Source organism: Ranitomeya imitator, chromosome 3, assembly GCF_032444005.1.
Source record: "Ranitomeya imitator isolate aRanImi1 chromosome 3, aRanImi1.pri, whole genome shotgun sequence".
In the NCBI taxonomy this organism is placed as follows: Eukaryota; Metazoa; Chordata; class Amphibia; order Anura; family Dendrobatidae; genus Ranitomeya; species Ranitomeya imitator.
This window is the reverse complement of record NC_091284.1, coordinates 266,339,281-266,356,230: the sequence shown is the minus strand read 5'-3', so window position 1 is coordinate 266,356,230 and position 16,950 is coordinate 266,339,281. Positions and strand designations below refer to the sequence as shown.

At 43.5% G+C, this 16,950-nt stretch overlaps 1 protein-coding gene across 1 annotated transcript in view; it reads left to right on the top strand.

The window, feature by feature from the left end:
* PLCXD2 (phosphatidylinositol specific phospholipase C X domain containing 2) overlaps positions 1-16,375 on the top strand; it is a 58,234-nt gene extending 41,859 nt beyond the window's left edge. The window contains exons 3-4 of the mRNA XM_069756444.1: positions 11,181-11,422; positions 15,799-16,375. Coding sequence (XP_069612545.1) covers positions 11,181-11,422; positions 15,799-15,961 — 405 coding nt within the window. The 3' untranslated portion in view covers positions 15,962-16,375. The remainder of the gene's footprint in view (positions 1-11,180; positions 11,423-15,798) is intronic.
* Positions 16,376-16,950: the final 575 nt, after the last annotated feature.

The following is a 16,950-nucleotide window of genomic DNA, read 5'->3' as shown; positions in this document are numbered from 1 at the left end:
TTTGTCCATTCCCTCCCGAGGCCTATACAGTCTTGGGTTGCCCAGGGTGATCCCCAGAATGCCGACGAGTTGATCAGACTGGTTGAGAGATACCAAGGGTTGGAAGGCTCCTTCGGGAGGCAGCCCATGCCGTACTGGGGGGTCCCAGAAGGGAGCTGAGTCCCAAAGAGGGGTGGTGCGTCCAAGGTCACAAAGGGCGGGGGAGGTGGTGCCCAAGGTCCCTATGGGTGATATTATTTGTTGGAGGTGCCACGGGCCAGGACATATAGCTGCCCGTTGTTCCCAGACCACTGAGCAGATGGACTGCAGCATGGGACGCTGTTGTTCATACTATGCGTATCCAGCCTGTAGTGTGAACTCTCCGTCCAACGAGGGACCTCAAGCGTGTCCCGTAAAGGTGAACGGTCGAGCAGTAACGGCACTGTTAGACTCGGGGAGCCTAGTGACCCTGGTGAGGGCCACTTTTCCTCTCCACCTGCTCCCAGGAAAGAAGGTCGGAGTGCGGTGAATACATGGTGATGCAAAGGACTACCCTATGGCCAGGGTGGACATTGAAACGGCATGTGGCACTGAGTCCCACATAGTCGGCGTCGTTCAGGACTTGTTGCACCCTATAATTATTGGCCGGGATTTCTGTTTGTTTTGGGATTTGTGGGGGAAAGGTTCTGAGCTCCCTAGCAAGAGTAGGGAACCAATGAACCCTGGAAGGGTGTCGCCACACCCAGAGTCAGACAGGTTTCCTTTTTGTGTCCTGGTTGGAGATGAGGAGGAAGTGTCCCCTGCATCTGACATTCTGGAGTTAGAGGTATCCGGTGAAAATTTTGGGACTGCCCAACATAGGGACCCCACTCTGAGGGAAGCCTTTAATAATGTCACAGTTATTGACGGGGTGGTACAGGAGCCGGGGGCAGACACAAGATTTCCCCATTTTCTGATGAGTGGGGAGTTGTTGTACCGGGTCACGAAAATAAGGTAGGAATTGGTAGAGCAGTTGGTAGTGCCGGGTCCGTATAGACGGAAGGTGTTAGAAATGGCCCATTCACACATCTTGGGTGGACACCTAGGGGTGGAAAAAACGCAGGAACGGGTTGTACAGAGGTTCTATTGGCCTGGGTGTCACCGGGAAATAGTGAACTATTGCAGGTCCTGCCCTACATGTCAGCTAACTGCTCCCACTCCTCATTTCCGGAACCCCCTTGTGCCACTGCCCATTATTGAGGTACCGTTCGAGAGAATTGCCATGGACTTGGTCGGACCCTTAGTTAAATCAGCTCGGGGCCATCAGTATATATTAGTCATCCTGGACTATGCCACACGCTATCCTGAGGCAATTCCCTTGAGAAATTCTTCCTCAAAGAGCATAGCCTCGAGTTGGTCCATGTCTTTTCCCGGACAGGTCTGCCGAAGGAGATCCTGACTGACCAGGGTACACCTTTCATGAGCAAGGTGATGAGGGAGTTATGCAAAGCCCTGAAAATCTCCCAGTTGAGGACCTCGGTGTACCATCCCCAGTCAGATGGCCTTGTTGAGAGATTTAACAAGACTCTGAAGAGCATGCTGAGAAAAGCTATTGAGAAAGACGGTAGAGACTGGGATTGTCTCTTACCCTATCTGATGTTTTCCATTCGTGAAGTTCCACAGGCCTCCACAGGGTTCTCACCATTTGAGCTTCTATATGGCCGACATCCGCGAGGACTCCTGGATATAGCCAAGAAAACCTGGGAAGCCGAAGTCACGCCCCACAGAAGCGTCATTGAGCATGTGGCCCTGATGCAGCAGAGGATTGCAAAGGTGATGCCTATCGTGAAAGATCACCTCCTTCAGGCACAAGAAGCTCAGGCCAGGGTCTACAACCGGTCTGCAAGAGTGAGGCAGTTCAGTCCGGGAGACCGAGTTCTTGTGTTAGTTCCGACGGTGGAAAGTAAGTTCTTGGCCAAATGGCAAGGGCCATATGAGGTCATCGAGAAACTTGGTGAGGTAAATTATAAAATTCACCAACCGGGAAGACGGAAACCATTCCAAGTTTACCATGTCAACCTCATCAAGCCATGGCAAGATAGAGAGCCGACAGTAACTCCGTCTTTGCTAAGCAACCCAGAAGATGAGGTTGGAGCGGTTACTATAGCGGAGACGCTATCAAAGACCCAGAAACAGCAGTGCCGGGAGTTACTCCAGAAAAACAGGGACCTGTTTTCAGAGTTGCCAGGATACACGAAGGTCATAGAGCACGAGGTCCTAACAGAGCCACATGTGCGGGTGAATGTGAAACCCTATCGTATTCCTGAGGCTCGTCGAGAAGTTATCTCCAAGGAAGTGGAGCGTATGTTGAAGCTTGGAGTCATTGAGGAGTCCAAGAGCGGTTGGTCGAGCCCAATTGTCCTGGTCCCAAAACCTGATGGAGAGTGGAGGTTTTGCAACGACTATCGGAAGTTGAATGAGGTCTCCATGTTTGATGCTTATCCCATGCCCCGCATTGCTGAGCTCATCGAAAGGCTCGGGCACGCCAGATATATATCCACCTTGGATTTGACAAAGGGGTATTGGCAGATCCCCATGGCACAGGAAGCCAAGGAGAAGACGGCCTTTTCGACACCTGATGGATGCTTCCAGTATGTCCGGATGCCGTTTGGCCTACAGGGAGCTCCGGCGACCTTCCAGAGGGCTATGGATAGAGTCCTTGCACCCCATAAGGCCTACGCTGCTGCGTACCTAGATGATATCGTCATCTTTAGCCCGGACTGGGAGAGTCATCTGGAGAAAGTCCAAGCGGTGTTTGATGCTCTAAGAGAGGCGGGGTTTACAATAAACCCGAAGAAGTGTGCCTTGGGTAAGGAAGAAGCTAAATACCTAGGCTATATAGTGGGTCGTGGAGAAATAAAGCCCCAAATCAGGAAAGTGGAGGCAATCCAAACGTGGCCGAAACCACTTTCAAAAAAGCAAGTTAAAGCCTTTCTGGGAATCGTGGGATATTACAGGAGGTTCATCCCGAACTTCGCCACAGTGGCTGCGCCTCTGACTGATCTGCTGAAGGGGACAAAGTCGGTGATGGTTAAATGGTCCGAAGAGACAGAGTCAGCCTTCCAAGAGTTGAAAGGGGCTCTATGTAAGCAGCCCGTTCTGATGGCCCCAGACTTCAAGAAAGAATTTATTCTTCAGACAGATGCCTCAGATGTTGGGGTAGGAGCAGTCCTTTCCCAAGAGCTACATGGGGAGGAGCATCCTGTTCTCTATCTGAGTAGAAAGCTGTCCTCATCTGAGAAGAACTACTCAGTCGTGGAAAAAGAGTGTTTGGCCATAAAGTGGGCGGTGGACACGTTACGGTACTATCTGCTGGGTCGTAAATTCAGACTAATATCTGACCATGCCCCACTTAGATGGATGAGGGAAACAAAGGGCAGAAATGCTAGGGTCACCCATTGGTTCTTAGCCCTGCAGGACTTTAGTTTCCATGTGGAAAATAGGGCCGGAAAGCTGCACGGTAATGCGGATGCCCTATCAAGAATCCCTTGTTTAGTTGGGGAAAGTGCCAAGCCCCACGGCTTTAGGCAGAGGGGGGAGGTATGTAGCATGGCTAACGGGTGTGTGGTCGACGGGAGGTATGTGTCACATAGGTACCTTGTCGCTGTAATGTAGCCCGGAATATTTCTTTGTTATACATAACCATATATTTGTGTTTCAGGACCTGTGGTGATGTCAGACCACATGGCTAATCATGTGATAGGTTACTGGGTGTGGTTAGTCCTATATAAGTCAGGCTAATGCTTAACACAGTAGATATGTGTGGAGGTGAAACCCTCCTGAGTGTGTCAAGGTTCCAGGACTGAGCCGGAAGGACTGGACATTTGTTTTTCTTTTCCTGAGCCAAAGGCTATTTGTTTTCTGTTATTTCGCCACGTGGTTTATGATGCAATAAACCCTATGAACTTTTCAAGAAACGTGCCTCCTGAGTCTCAGACGTCGCACCCGAGTGAGTGAAATCCCTACACCGTCAAAAACAGGAATCCAGTTACGTATCCCGTTTTTGTATTCTGAGCATGCCTGGAAGGATATTGTAGTCAGGGGAATCTCCCTCTTCCAGATTTTTAGACATTCAAATACAGGAAGCGCCTAATTCCAGAAAATGTTTAAGAGAAAGTTACGTGCATAAAGAATAGGATCTCCACAAGGGTTCTTGTAAACAAAATACAAAAATGTTTTATTTCCACACCAAGAAAACACTACACACAATTTAAAAACATCTAAAACATTCCAAAAAATAGAACATACATGGTATATCCAATGTCACAATATAATATTCAATAAAGATGTATGTATACAACTCCTGGCTAGGCATACATTTTTGCATAAGACCTATAGGCTTAGTGATATCTTGTGATCTTAAAAACATTTAAATTATTAGGTCAATGGGACAACAAAATGCTATTCTAGGGTGAATAGTATATCATAGGGTGAAACTCTTTCCTTATAGGGTAGGTGTCTCAGATCTTAAACCCCATAGTACCTATATCAGAGACCATGTAGGGTAAACAGGTAGAGATCCAGCAAAGATACAGTATGCACCTTGAGCCCCACAATATCTATATCAAAGACCATGTAAGGTAAACAGGTGGAGATCCGACAAAGGTATGTGCAATACTTCACCTTATCGGTCCACTAAGGTCACCCTCTTGGTCCCATAAGCAACAGCGTAGCCAGGTGGAAGGAGAGATGACCCAAGCGTTCCGACACTCGAGGTGTCTTTCTCAAGGTGAATGTGCTCGGTGTAGCATAGTTCATCTATTTAAAGATCTCATAATCAAATTATCAATCTTACCAGCTGTGAGGCGGTTTTAGCCGGCATGGTTAGCGCGTCGGAAGATGCCCCAGAACTAAAGACTAAAAGGTCATTCTCATTGATGCGCTTGCACGGTGGGCTGTGCTCCCCAGATTATCTTGCGCATGAGCTCTATCTCAAATGCGCTTGCATATAGAATGGACAAAAATGCGCTTGCGCTGTAGACACTTATCCTGTGCTTGCGCAATAGACGTTAAGTACTTCATCTTCGATGCGCTTGCATATAGAATGGACAAAAATGCGCTTGCGCTGTAGACACTTATCCTGCGCTTGCGCAATAGACGTTAAGTACTTCATCTTCGATGCGCTTGCATGTAGGATGAGCCAAATGTGCTTGTACTATAGGTGCTACAGACACGGTCTCAATTATGCCCATGTCTGAAAGTATTGAATGCTTATTGCACGAGATAAAGCAAAAGCTCCATCACTAGCTCACAAGCAAAAAGGAGTGTTACAGTATGGAAAAAGCAGTACGCCCAGGTTATTTTGCGCAGCAAGACCTTGTCTATATATACATGATCACACCATAAATAAAATAATGTCATCAACTTAATGGATCTTCCCCTTTGACACATTTTTAGTACATGTAGAACTAAGTGGAAATTGAATAGAACAAGAGTCAATGATTTATGATACAGGCTAATACATGTAGGACTCATTATTTAGTATTAACAAATTCATTCTCTGTAGATAAAGAGATCCAGGAACATATGTGGATGAAAAATATGGTGGTTTCGAATGAAGTTCCTCAATTTTTCAAGCCAACGGGCTCGGAGTTTCCAAGTTCATTTATGTTATATAGTGGACAATCTGTAATTACTGTAAAGAGACAAAAGGAGGAAAAAACATGTATAATATATACATATATGTATGTATACGTATACAAGTATGGAGCACACACGTACATATAAATGCAGACAAGGACATATACAGGAGTAACGGACAAAAGATAGGTAAAAAGGAATCCCCACTTTTAGAGAGGTTCAGCCTGTGAGGGCTACTTTTTTCTGTAAAAAACAGAATATAATAGCTCCTCATTATGGCCATCAGGTGAAAGGCTGCCTAGATCATAGATCCATCTAGCTTCTCGTCGGAGTAGCTCCTTGGAGATATTGCCACCTCTACCTCTTATGTTGGCATTAACTCCTTCCAGACCCATAACTCTTAAGGTACCGTCACACTGGACGATATCGCTAGCGATCCGTGACGTTGCAGCGTCCTGGATAGCGATATCGTCCAGTGTGACACGCAGCAGCGATCAGGCCCCTGCTGTGATATCGCTGGTCGGGGCAGAAAGGCCAGGACTTTATTTCGTCGCTGGCTCTCCCGCTGACATCGCTGAATCGGCGTGTGTGACGCCGATTCAGCGATGTCTTCGCTGGTAACCAGGGTAAACATCGGGTTACTAAGCGCAGGGCCGCGCTTAGTAACCCGATGTTTACCCTGGTTACCATCGTTAAAGTAAAAAAAACAACCACTTCATACTTACCTACCGCTGTCTGTCCCCGGCGCTCTGCTTCTCTTCTCTGGCTGTGAGCGCCGGGCAGCCGGAAAGTAGAGCAGTGACGTCACCGCTCTGCTTTCCGCCCGCTGCGCTCACAGCCAGTACAGAGAAGCAGAGCGCCGGGACAGACAGCGGTAGGTAAGTATGTAGTGGTTGTTTTTTTTACTTTAACGATGGTAACCAGGGTAAACATCGGGTTACTAAGCGCGGCCCTGCGCTTAGTTACCCGATGTTTACCCTGGTTACCGGCATCGTTGGTCGCTGGAGAGCTATCTGTGTGACAGCTCTCCAGCGACCAAACAGCGACGCTGCAGCGATCCGGATCGTTGTCGGTATCGCTGCAGTGTCGCTTAGTGTGACGGTACCTTTAATGAGTCAGCAGAACTCCCATGAACATCTAAAAAAATGTGCTGCCACAGAGGTAATAGTTTTACCTTTAGATCTATCAGATCTGGCTGTGGCAATGTTTGATAGATGCTGTTGAGTTCTGCGTCGCAACTCTTGTGTTGTTTGCCCTAATTCGACGCATCTGTCAGCAAACTGGATGCGTTGCATCTGATTTTCAAATTTTTTAAGACATCCGTCGATACGTCGTGTCGACGCATTCTGACGGCCGCCTTCCGACGGAAGTGTGAAAGAAGCCTAAGCATCCTGGGCTGGAATAACAGTTGACAGGAGCCAGAAGTTGGGTGACTCTATGCAACATAGATGTGAAGCAGATCTAAAAAACTGTGTGCATACAACTAAATATTAGGTTAGCGATTCACAGGAATGCTAAATCCACAAAAAAGTACATATTGTGAGTTTGTAAAGACAAATGCAGACACGGCTATTTTTTTTAGAACAGCCCAATGTTAATTTGTTGTTATTTTCTGTAAAGTAGTTAAAAATTATATACATTTCTCTTCGTGTTTTGAATTAGAAAACAGTGTGCAATGTTCTCAATGCATGGAAATAAGAACTAGTATAAAGAGGTTATTATTAACTCATGTTTTTGAACGCACTGCTATCATTTTGAACACTACTATAAATGCAGGCAGTGACGCATCAGTTCATCAGATTTGTTATTATATTTTAGCACATGCGGGGAACACTCTTTACATAGTACTAATTGTCACGATGACTCAATATATGGAGAACAGCATTCCTGAGTTTGTGCGTAATGAACCTGTCTATCTACCTAGCGCATAACACACCACCCACGATCTGGCTCAGAAAGGAATGCAGATAACACTGCAGTTATGTGGCACAAAGTAAAATGTTGATACCATTATTGTTTGATGTTACTTACATATTTTTAGTTCCTAAAATAGAATATGTGTGAACTTCTTATATCTCCTCTGTCATGTTGCATTTACTTGAGAGTAAAATAAAAGGGCTACATGGCATCCATGGCCATGCAACATAAAAGAGATTGTTGTGCACTTAAGAATGTGTGCTTAGGATCAGTCCTCAGTTGGGTGGGACACCTGGTACCCCACCGATCTGCTGTTCTCTGCTCCAGTTCCGTGTTCTACAGTTTATCTACAAATTAATCTGGGTGTAAATGTATATGGCTGCCATATTCGGTCCATACATTGTTTCTATCCAGCCGCTGCTTGAGCATATTTCAGCTAATCTATGGGGTTGCTAGATCCTTGTATGCAGTTATATTGATGCCCTATCTAACAATCCATCAGTTGTTAAATCTTTGACAGCCCCTTCAAGATCGCAGTTTTGCAATGAACGTGGATGTGCAGGTTGGACGTGACCATGGCCTATGAACTACTCCATATACTATTTCATTCTACTTGTGGAAAATAGTCTACCCTGCTAAGAGAACAAAGTGACTTACGGTATATGAACTAGGCACTGATCATGGATGAGTATTTGTGGTAGTGATTGTTCTATGTGTTTACTGCACTTCCCCAATGAGCATCTGAGCAAAGAGCAGCTATTTTCACTTAAAAAAGTGGGAGCTTCTGTATGGTTGTACAAAATGACATATACCAGTAATAACATATTATCTCTATATAATTGTCTAAGGGTCACTTCCATCTTTCTGTCCTTCTGTCTTTCTGTCACAGATAGTCATTGGTCTCGGCCTCTGTCTGTCATGGAAATCCAAGTCGCTGATTGGTCGTGGCAAAACGCCCACGACCATTGCCACGACCAATCAGCGACGGGCACAGTCCGGCGGCAAAATGGCTGCTCCTTCCTCCCCGCAGTCAGTGCCCGCTCCATACTCCCCTCCAGTCAGCCCTCAGACAGGGTTAATGGCAGCGTTAATGGACCGTGTTATGCTGCGGTGTAACGCACTCCATTAACGCAGCTATTAACCCTGTGTGGCCAACTTTTTACTATTGATGATGCGTATGCAGATCTAATGTTACAAATAATATTAATAATAAAAAAACCACGTTATTCTCACCCTCCGACGCGCGTGGTGTCCTCGGCAGTGCAAGCGGCAGGTTCCGATACCAAGGATGCTATGCGAGAAAGACCTTCCATGATGTCACGGTCATGTGACCGCGATGTCATCACAGGTCCTGCACTCATACCAACCCTGGGACCGGAAGCTGCCGCGTGCACTGCACACAGGCGCCAGAACTACAAGGGGCCCCTAGGAAGGTGAGTATTATTATTATTATTATTATACATTTTTATAGCGCCATTTATTCCATGGCGCTTTACATGTGAATACGAGGCAAATATAGACAAATACATTAAACATGAGCAGATAACAGGCACACGGGTACATAAGGAGGGAGGACCCTGCCCGCGAGGGCTCGTATATGTTTATTTTTTATTTTAAGTCTTTTTTAACCTGTTACATACATGTCTGGGCAATATACTACGTGGCTGGGCAATATACTACGTGACTGGTCAATATACTACGTGTCTGTGCTGTATACTACGTGGCTCTGTGCTGTATACTACGTCGCTGTGCAATATACTACGTGGCTGGGCAATATACTATTTGACTGGGCAATATACTGCGTGACTGGGCAATATACTGCGTGACTGGGCAATATACTGCGTGACTGGACAATATACTATGTGGCTGGGCAATATACTATGTGGCTGGGCAATATACTACGTGACTGGTCAATATACTACGTGTCTGTGCTGTATACTACGTGGCTCTGTGCTGTATACTACGTCGCTGTGCAATATACTACGTGGCTGGGCAATATACTATGTGACTGGGCAATATACTACGTGACTGGGCAATATACTGCGTGACTGGGCAATATACTATGTGGCTGGGCAATTTACTACGTGGCTGGGCAATATACTACGTGGCTGGGTAATATACTTTGTGGCTGGGCAATATACTACATCACTGGGCAATTTACTACGTAACTGGACAATATACTACGTGGCTGGACAATATACTACGTGACAGGGCAATATACTACGTGACTGGGCAATATACTACGTGGCTGGGCAATATACTACGTCACTGGGCAATATGCTACGTAGCTGGGCAATATACTACGTAGCTGGGCAATATAATATGTGACTGGGCAATATACTACGTGGCTGGGCAATATACTATGTGGCTGGGCAATATACTACGTGGTTGGGCAATATACTACGTGGCTGGGCAATATTCTACGTGGGCTGTGCAATATACTACGTGGACATGCATATTCTAGAATACTCGATGTGTTAGAATCAGGTCACCATCTAGTGTAGAATATTCAAAACTATGTTACACTGCAGAATATACACATGCATGGTTGAGAAGTCTTTTATTTAAGCTTCTTGAAAGCCCTAAAATTATCTCACCTGAAGGACACTTGGCAAATTTTACTGTTTCATTATTTAACAAAAACTACCGTAAGCTAAAATGCAGGAGTGTGTGAAAAATTTGGGAGATTCACTTGCAGATGCAATAATTTTAATCATTTTCTGTATGGCTTTATTAGAGTGTCTCCTCTTTAAGGACAAATGTGCTCTTCTTTACAATGCTGCTTAAGTTCATTGAGGTTTGTGGGCATTAGTTTAGGCACAGCTCTCATAAGGTCCCACCACAGCATTTCTCTTGGGTTGAGATCTTAACTTTTACTGGGCCATTGTAACACATTCTTTTCTTTTTCAGTTAGTCTGATGTAGATTTGTTCGTGTTTTTAGGATGATTCTCTTGTTGCATGACCCAATCGGCCAAGCTTTTGGATAAATGGCCTCACATTTGGTGCCATACCTTGGTATACGGGAGAGTTAATGGTCAATGCAATTATTGCAAGTTGCACAGGTCTTGTGGATGCAAAGGAGAAAAAAAAGTTCCATCACTTGTCTACAAAGATAAAAAAAATCAAAATCCTTTATTTCATAAGATTAAAATCCAATATGATAGAAAGAACATCCAAGTAGAAAAAATATCCTAATGAGCCTATGCATTCCGAAATGATATTGTTAAATGGTTCATAGTCATTGCCAACCATTTAATAATATTGGTCTTAAATGCGTAGTCTCACTAGGCTATTTTGTTTTGGCTTGGTTTTTTCTATCATATTGGATTTAAATCTTATGAAATACAGGATTCATGTTTTTTTTTAATCATTGAAGGTGAGTGCTGGAACCTCCTTTTCACCTAACCATATAATTATTTTGTTCATTCACTGCATTTTGTTAATAGATAAAAATTAACTAATAGTACTTCTATTTTTAAAGCATCCTTACTTTGCAGCATTTTTTCCACACCTGCCTAAAACTTCTGCATAGTGCTGTAAATATACTTATATGTATGTAAATTAAAGCAATCATTCCTCAATCAATAACCATTACCTCTAGGGAAATCTTCACATTTTTGTGTATGATTCTGTTACTAAATCTTTGTGTTTTTCTCTTAATTAGGTTCTTGTTTTTTACCACTTTAATATTTGGAACGAGCACCCATTCCTTTGGGCAGGAAATAAGATGCCAGCACCATGGGCCAATACAACTAATGTACAGAAGTTGATTCAATTTCTCGAGACAACTCTTGGAGAACGTGCTAAGCGGGGGACATTTCACGTGTCTCAGGCCATTCTCACCCCACAGGTTAAAACTATTGTAAGGGGACTAAAATCTGGCTTAAAGAATACACTTGTCCACAGGTAAATTTAGGCTAACAATGCAAAAATATACTTTTTTGGTATTTTAAGATGCTATGTATGAGAGACCTCATATTTTCACACAGGTAAATTTGCCTTTTTCAGATTTGTTGCTCTATTGTTTCATACAGAGTTAGCACATTTGAATATGCAGCACTCTCCTTCAACTTTCTTTCCATTAATTTAATCTTCTCACTTCATCTTAAAACAAGAGACCCCTGATAGAGTAGACATGATTATCTAATTGTATTACATATGTACCCCGAATCGTTATGTGTGTTTGCATTATGGCAGATGAGAGATGAGATGAATGATTGACTTTTGTAATTTGAAATTTTGTAAAAAATAGAATAACAATAAGACATCGGACCCCTACAAACTTCCACACTAGCCCATGTTGACGGCACAGTCATCTAAGGAGAAGAAAGCTCTTAAAGCTTTCCAGGGTAAGACTGAAATTGTCTTAAGGGAATTAGCAAATTATAGGCATCCAAAGAGCTGCTATTCCTAAAGCCCTAGAAACATCCATGACATCAACAAAGACTTACTCCATCATGTCTAAGTCGTCTTTAATGTTAAAAGTCAATGCAATAACAATTAAGTCACTAATCTGATCTGAAAAAAAATCATCAAAAGGCAGTTCTATTTACAGAAGTTATAACCATTATTTATTTTATATCAGTAGCTTCAAATTTGACATTAATTATGTCTACAATAAAAAAGAATTCTGTAACTGTGGACAGAATAATGCATTGTAACGTGTGAGGCAGTGAGGGGGATCGATACATCCCCCAGGATGCGGACTGAGTCCTATTAGACCTGCTGTCACAAGGCAAAATAAAAGTAAGTGTGGACCTGGTCAAGCTATTTGGCCAAGGCATTGTTCTGGAAAACCTGTTATGGGCTTTTATTTTTTAAACGGACTACAGGAAGGTAGTGGGGTTGGTCCATTTCCTCCGGCCGGGTTTTCATGTGGCCTACGGCCACAGGTTGATTGTTAAGTACCCTGCAGTATAGGGTTTGGGTGTGTCAGTGTGGAGTTTGCAACTTGCGGAGCAATTGGCTCTGCAGAAGCTCAGCCTGTGTGAGCTAACACGGAGCCAGCAGAGCAAACTCCTGGCACCCCACAGTGTGATATGATGGTGCAGTCGCCCTCGGCATTCGGATTCCCACGGACTGTTTTGTTTCCCAGCTGCGATCCGGAGGGTACCGTGTGCTGTAATGCTGTGATTGTGGACACTAAACACGTTTGCTGTGAACTTTTACTGTGGTCACTGCCTGTCACACTGAATCAACCCCGCTGCACTACAAATGGTAGAGGACAGAATATTGCTAGAGAGAATATTACGTGTGAAACAGCTTAAAGGGTTCTCTTCATCATTGGCATGTGTCTGTGTATTGATTTTACTTTAGATATCTGCATATGCCATAACTATCTGTGATGGGAATACAAAATAAATCATTAATATACATGTCATTCTACAATTAACTCAATTATTATATTCTTCCTAATGTTTGCTTATTTATCTCTGTGTATCTTTAGAAAATAAAACCCAAAATAGTAATATATCAGTGAATTTACTCTCATCCGGAAGGAAAGAAAACTAGCTCCCTAGTGACCTAATTTAGCTACCTTCAATGTTCAACTCGTCATAATGTGCATTGCAACATGATTAGACATCTGATTCACATATAGTTAGTGCCCCATGGAAGAACAGGGTTTATCTGGCTTAAATCAAATGCCTTTGATGTACAGTTGTACTCAAAAGTTTACATACATCGGCAGAATTTTTGCTTTCTTGGCCTTTTTTTCAGAGAATATGAATGTAAACTCCAAAACTTTTTATCCACTTTTGATGAGGATTATTTGGATGTTTTAGGCTGTCATTGTGATTTAAAAAGAGAAAACATAGTAGTTTGACAATAAATGGCTTCACCCAACTACTAACCGTGAGAGAAACTTTTGAGCACAACTGTATATTTTGGGCAGAAGAGAGCTAGAACTAGGAGTGGTGAATATGAAAATAGTCAAAGAATAGGAGGATGTGCTGCAGTGCCCAGTGCCACCACACACACAATGGAGCAGCACTTTGCATCTCTGTTCATTTTGATTACATTTTGTTGCCACTCGTGATGAGGCAGCATGCTCGAGTGCTAATCGTGCTCAAATACTATGCTCGAGTTGCCGCAGCTGCATGTCTCGACAGCCGCAACACATGCAGGGATTGCCTAACAAACAGACAATCCCTGCATGTGTCGAACAGCCATGAGACATGCAGCAGCGGTGACTCGAGCACGCCAAAATGCTCGATTAGCACTCGAGGAGCATGTTCAGATAACACCTTATTTGAGCACGCTCGCTCATCAGTAGTGGCCAACAGAACAAATAACAGCTGATCAATGTGGGTGCCAGGTGTTGCACCGACACCGCACTCGTATTAATGATCTATACTACCAGTAGTTCATTATTTGATGTAACCAGGCAACCCTGACCATTCCCTATTATTACAGACCCTCTCATCCCTTGGCATCACAGACTTGGCCCTATCCTGGATCTCATCATACCTAACAGACCGGACATTCAGCGTCTCCCACTCACACACCACCTCCTCACCTCGCCCCCTATCTGTCGGAGTCCCACAAGGTTCAGTCCTTGGGCCCCTGCTCTTCTCCATTTACACCTTTGGCCTGGGACAGCTCATAGAATCTCATGACTTTCAGTATCACCTCTATGCTGATGACACACAGATCTACATCTCTGGACCAGATATCACCTCCCTACTAACCAGAATCCCTCAATGTCTGTCCACTATTTCATCCTTCTTCTTCGCTAGATTTCTGAAACTTAACATGGACAAAACAGAATTCATCATCTTTCCCCCATCTCACGCGACTTCCCCAACGAACCTATCCATTACAGTAAATGGCTGCCCACTCTCCCCAGTCCCACAAGCTCGCTGCCTCGGGGTAATCCTTGACGCTGATCTCTCCTTCAAACCACATATCCAAAGCCATCCACAACCTGTCTCCTCCATACATCTGTGACCTCGTCTCCCGGTACTTATCTACACGCAACCTCCGATCCTCACAAGATCTCCTTCTCTACTCCCCTCTTATCTCCTCTTCCCACAATCGTATACAAGATTTCTGTCGCGTATCACCCCTACTCTAGAACCCTCTACCACAACACATCAGACTCTCGCCTACCATCGAAACCTTCAAAAAGAACCTGAAGACCCACCTCTTCCGACAAGCCTACAACCTGCAGTAACCACCGATCGACCAAACCGCTGCATGACCAGCTCTATCCTCACCTACTGTATTCTCACCCATCCCTTGTAGATTGTGAGCCTTCGCGGGCAGGGTCCTCACTCCTCCTGTACCAGTTATGACTTGTATTGTTTAAGATTATTGTACTTGTTTTTATTATGTATACCCCTCCTCACATGTAAAGCGCCATGGAATAAATGGCGCTATAACAATAAATAATAATAACCCTTTGAAGGTGACCAACTGCATATGGAGTCTAATAGGCATTGTTCCAGTGGAAAAAAAACTCATGCAAATTAGCTCTTTGTCAGAAGAACTATTTCCCTAGTGGCATATTTAAATTAAGTGGATGACTCTTTAAAGGGAGCCCCCTGACACACCCCATACACCCTCGCAAAACCTTTTGAAACTCTTTTGCGCTTTATGTAAATCCTAACAGTCCAATCCAATCTTTGCTGAGGATTCTATCCCTCCTCTTGGCTGCTGATCGCCATCCTCATGCTCTGATTGACGTGGATGACTCCTACATCATCCACAAAGCTGGGCGAAATCTCGCATTTGCGCAGAGACATCGCCGCCTCGCGCCTGCACACTGTGCTCTTCCCTACTGCGGGCAGAGCCTAAAACATAAGAGCGCATGCGCCCTACTAAAGGCACAGCCTAAAACTTAAGAGTAAATGCTCACATATATATTAGGCAGTAGGGCAGAGCAAAGTGCACAGGCTAGTGTTTTTGCTTGGCTGGATCACACAGGAGGCATCATCCATGCTAATCAGAGCAGGAGGACAGCAATCAGCAGCTGGGAGGATGGACATATGCTTCGGCAAGGATGCCTATCGGACACAACTGGCGGGATTTACATAGAGCGTGGGAGAGTTTACAAAGGTCTTTGGGGGTATACAGGGAAAGTCAAGGGGTTATATACCCCTTTAATAGAATGTAGCAGAGGAGCTGATTACGGTGCTAGTGTTAGTTCAGACATGAAAAAACTAGTGACATGTTCCCTTTAAGCAGGCTTGAATAATAATTAATCTATAAGAACATGACCTTTTTCTAATCAAGTTATGTGTTTCATACATAATGTCTCATTAATGTATCTTTTCTTCTAGGAATCTTCCAGTGATACTGAATTGGGTGAAAACGCAGAAGCCAGGCGCCATGGGTGTTAATATCATCACATCAGACTTTGTTGAACTGGTTGACTTTGCAGAAACCGTAATTGGACTAAATTATCTGCTGCTTAAAAACAGAAAAGATAAAGAAATTGGCTAAGTATAAAAACTGAAGCCAGTAGGAGTCTGTAAATGCCATGGGAGAAATTATACATAGGAGAAAAATAAATTGCACCCAGTGTCCGTGCTTTTTCTTTTATTACATCTACCTCTTTAACTTATTTCATGTTGCTAATAATTAACAGATGAAGACACCATTCCTCAATTCTGCATTTCCAAGAATCTTATACTTTATATGAGATTATTAGAATCAGGAGACACTGCCAAATAATTAGCCAGTGTAATATAAAATCTTGACTTTATTTTCCATGTCTTGAATGGAGAAGATGGAAGCCCAACAATTTTTGAGAATAGCTTGGTGGTCATTTTCTATCCTCATTTGTGTATGTGTCCAATAAAGGTCCACTAAAGGAATTATTTGTATATATGTTTAATAAAATGATGTAAAGGTGAACTTGTGTATTTTATTATATAAATCACATAATGTTAAGGTGGCGATCAGAAGATTCTGTGAAATTCCGAATTTCTATGTAAATGTAAAAGGCTTACTACTTGTATCTAGCAATACTATGTTACTATGGACTACCAGTACATGTGACCGTAAAGTTCTTACTTGTACACAAACCTTTTACGTAAGCTCACAAATTTCCAGTTTTTCTATATAGTAGACTTATAGGATTCTATATTGTCTTTGTAAAACAATGCCCATCCATCACATGCAATTCCCAAATTTCCCTTCCTATAGCGACAGATTCTGGTCGAAAATTCCTTGTGTGTCTTTGCATATGATTGGAGACCTTCAAATATACATTATGGGTCTTATCCTGTCTCCACATTACGCATTTGTACACTTCATTGATCCATAATGCGGCCACAATTAGCTTTCTGGCTTTACAGACATAACAAAAACCTATAGCAGTCATAGCTCATAAGGGTGTGTTACGATGCAGTCATTACAAGGTTTAGAAAAGATTAGAAACATGTTTGTGAGATGAGTAAACTATAATCAGCCTATTATAAAAGATCTTA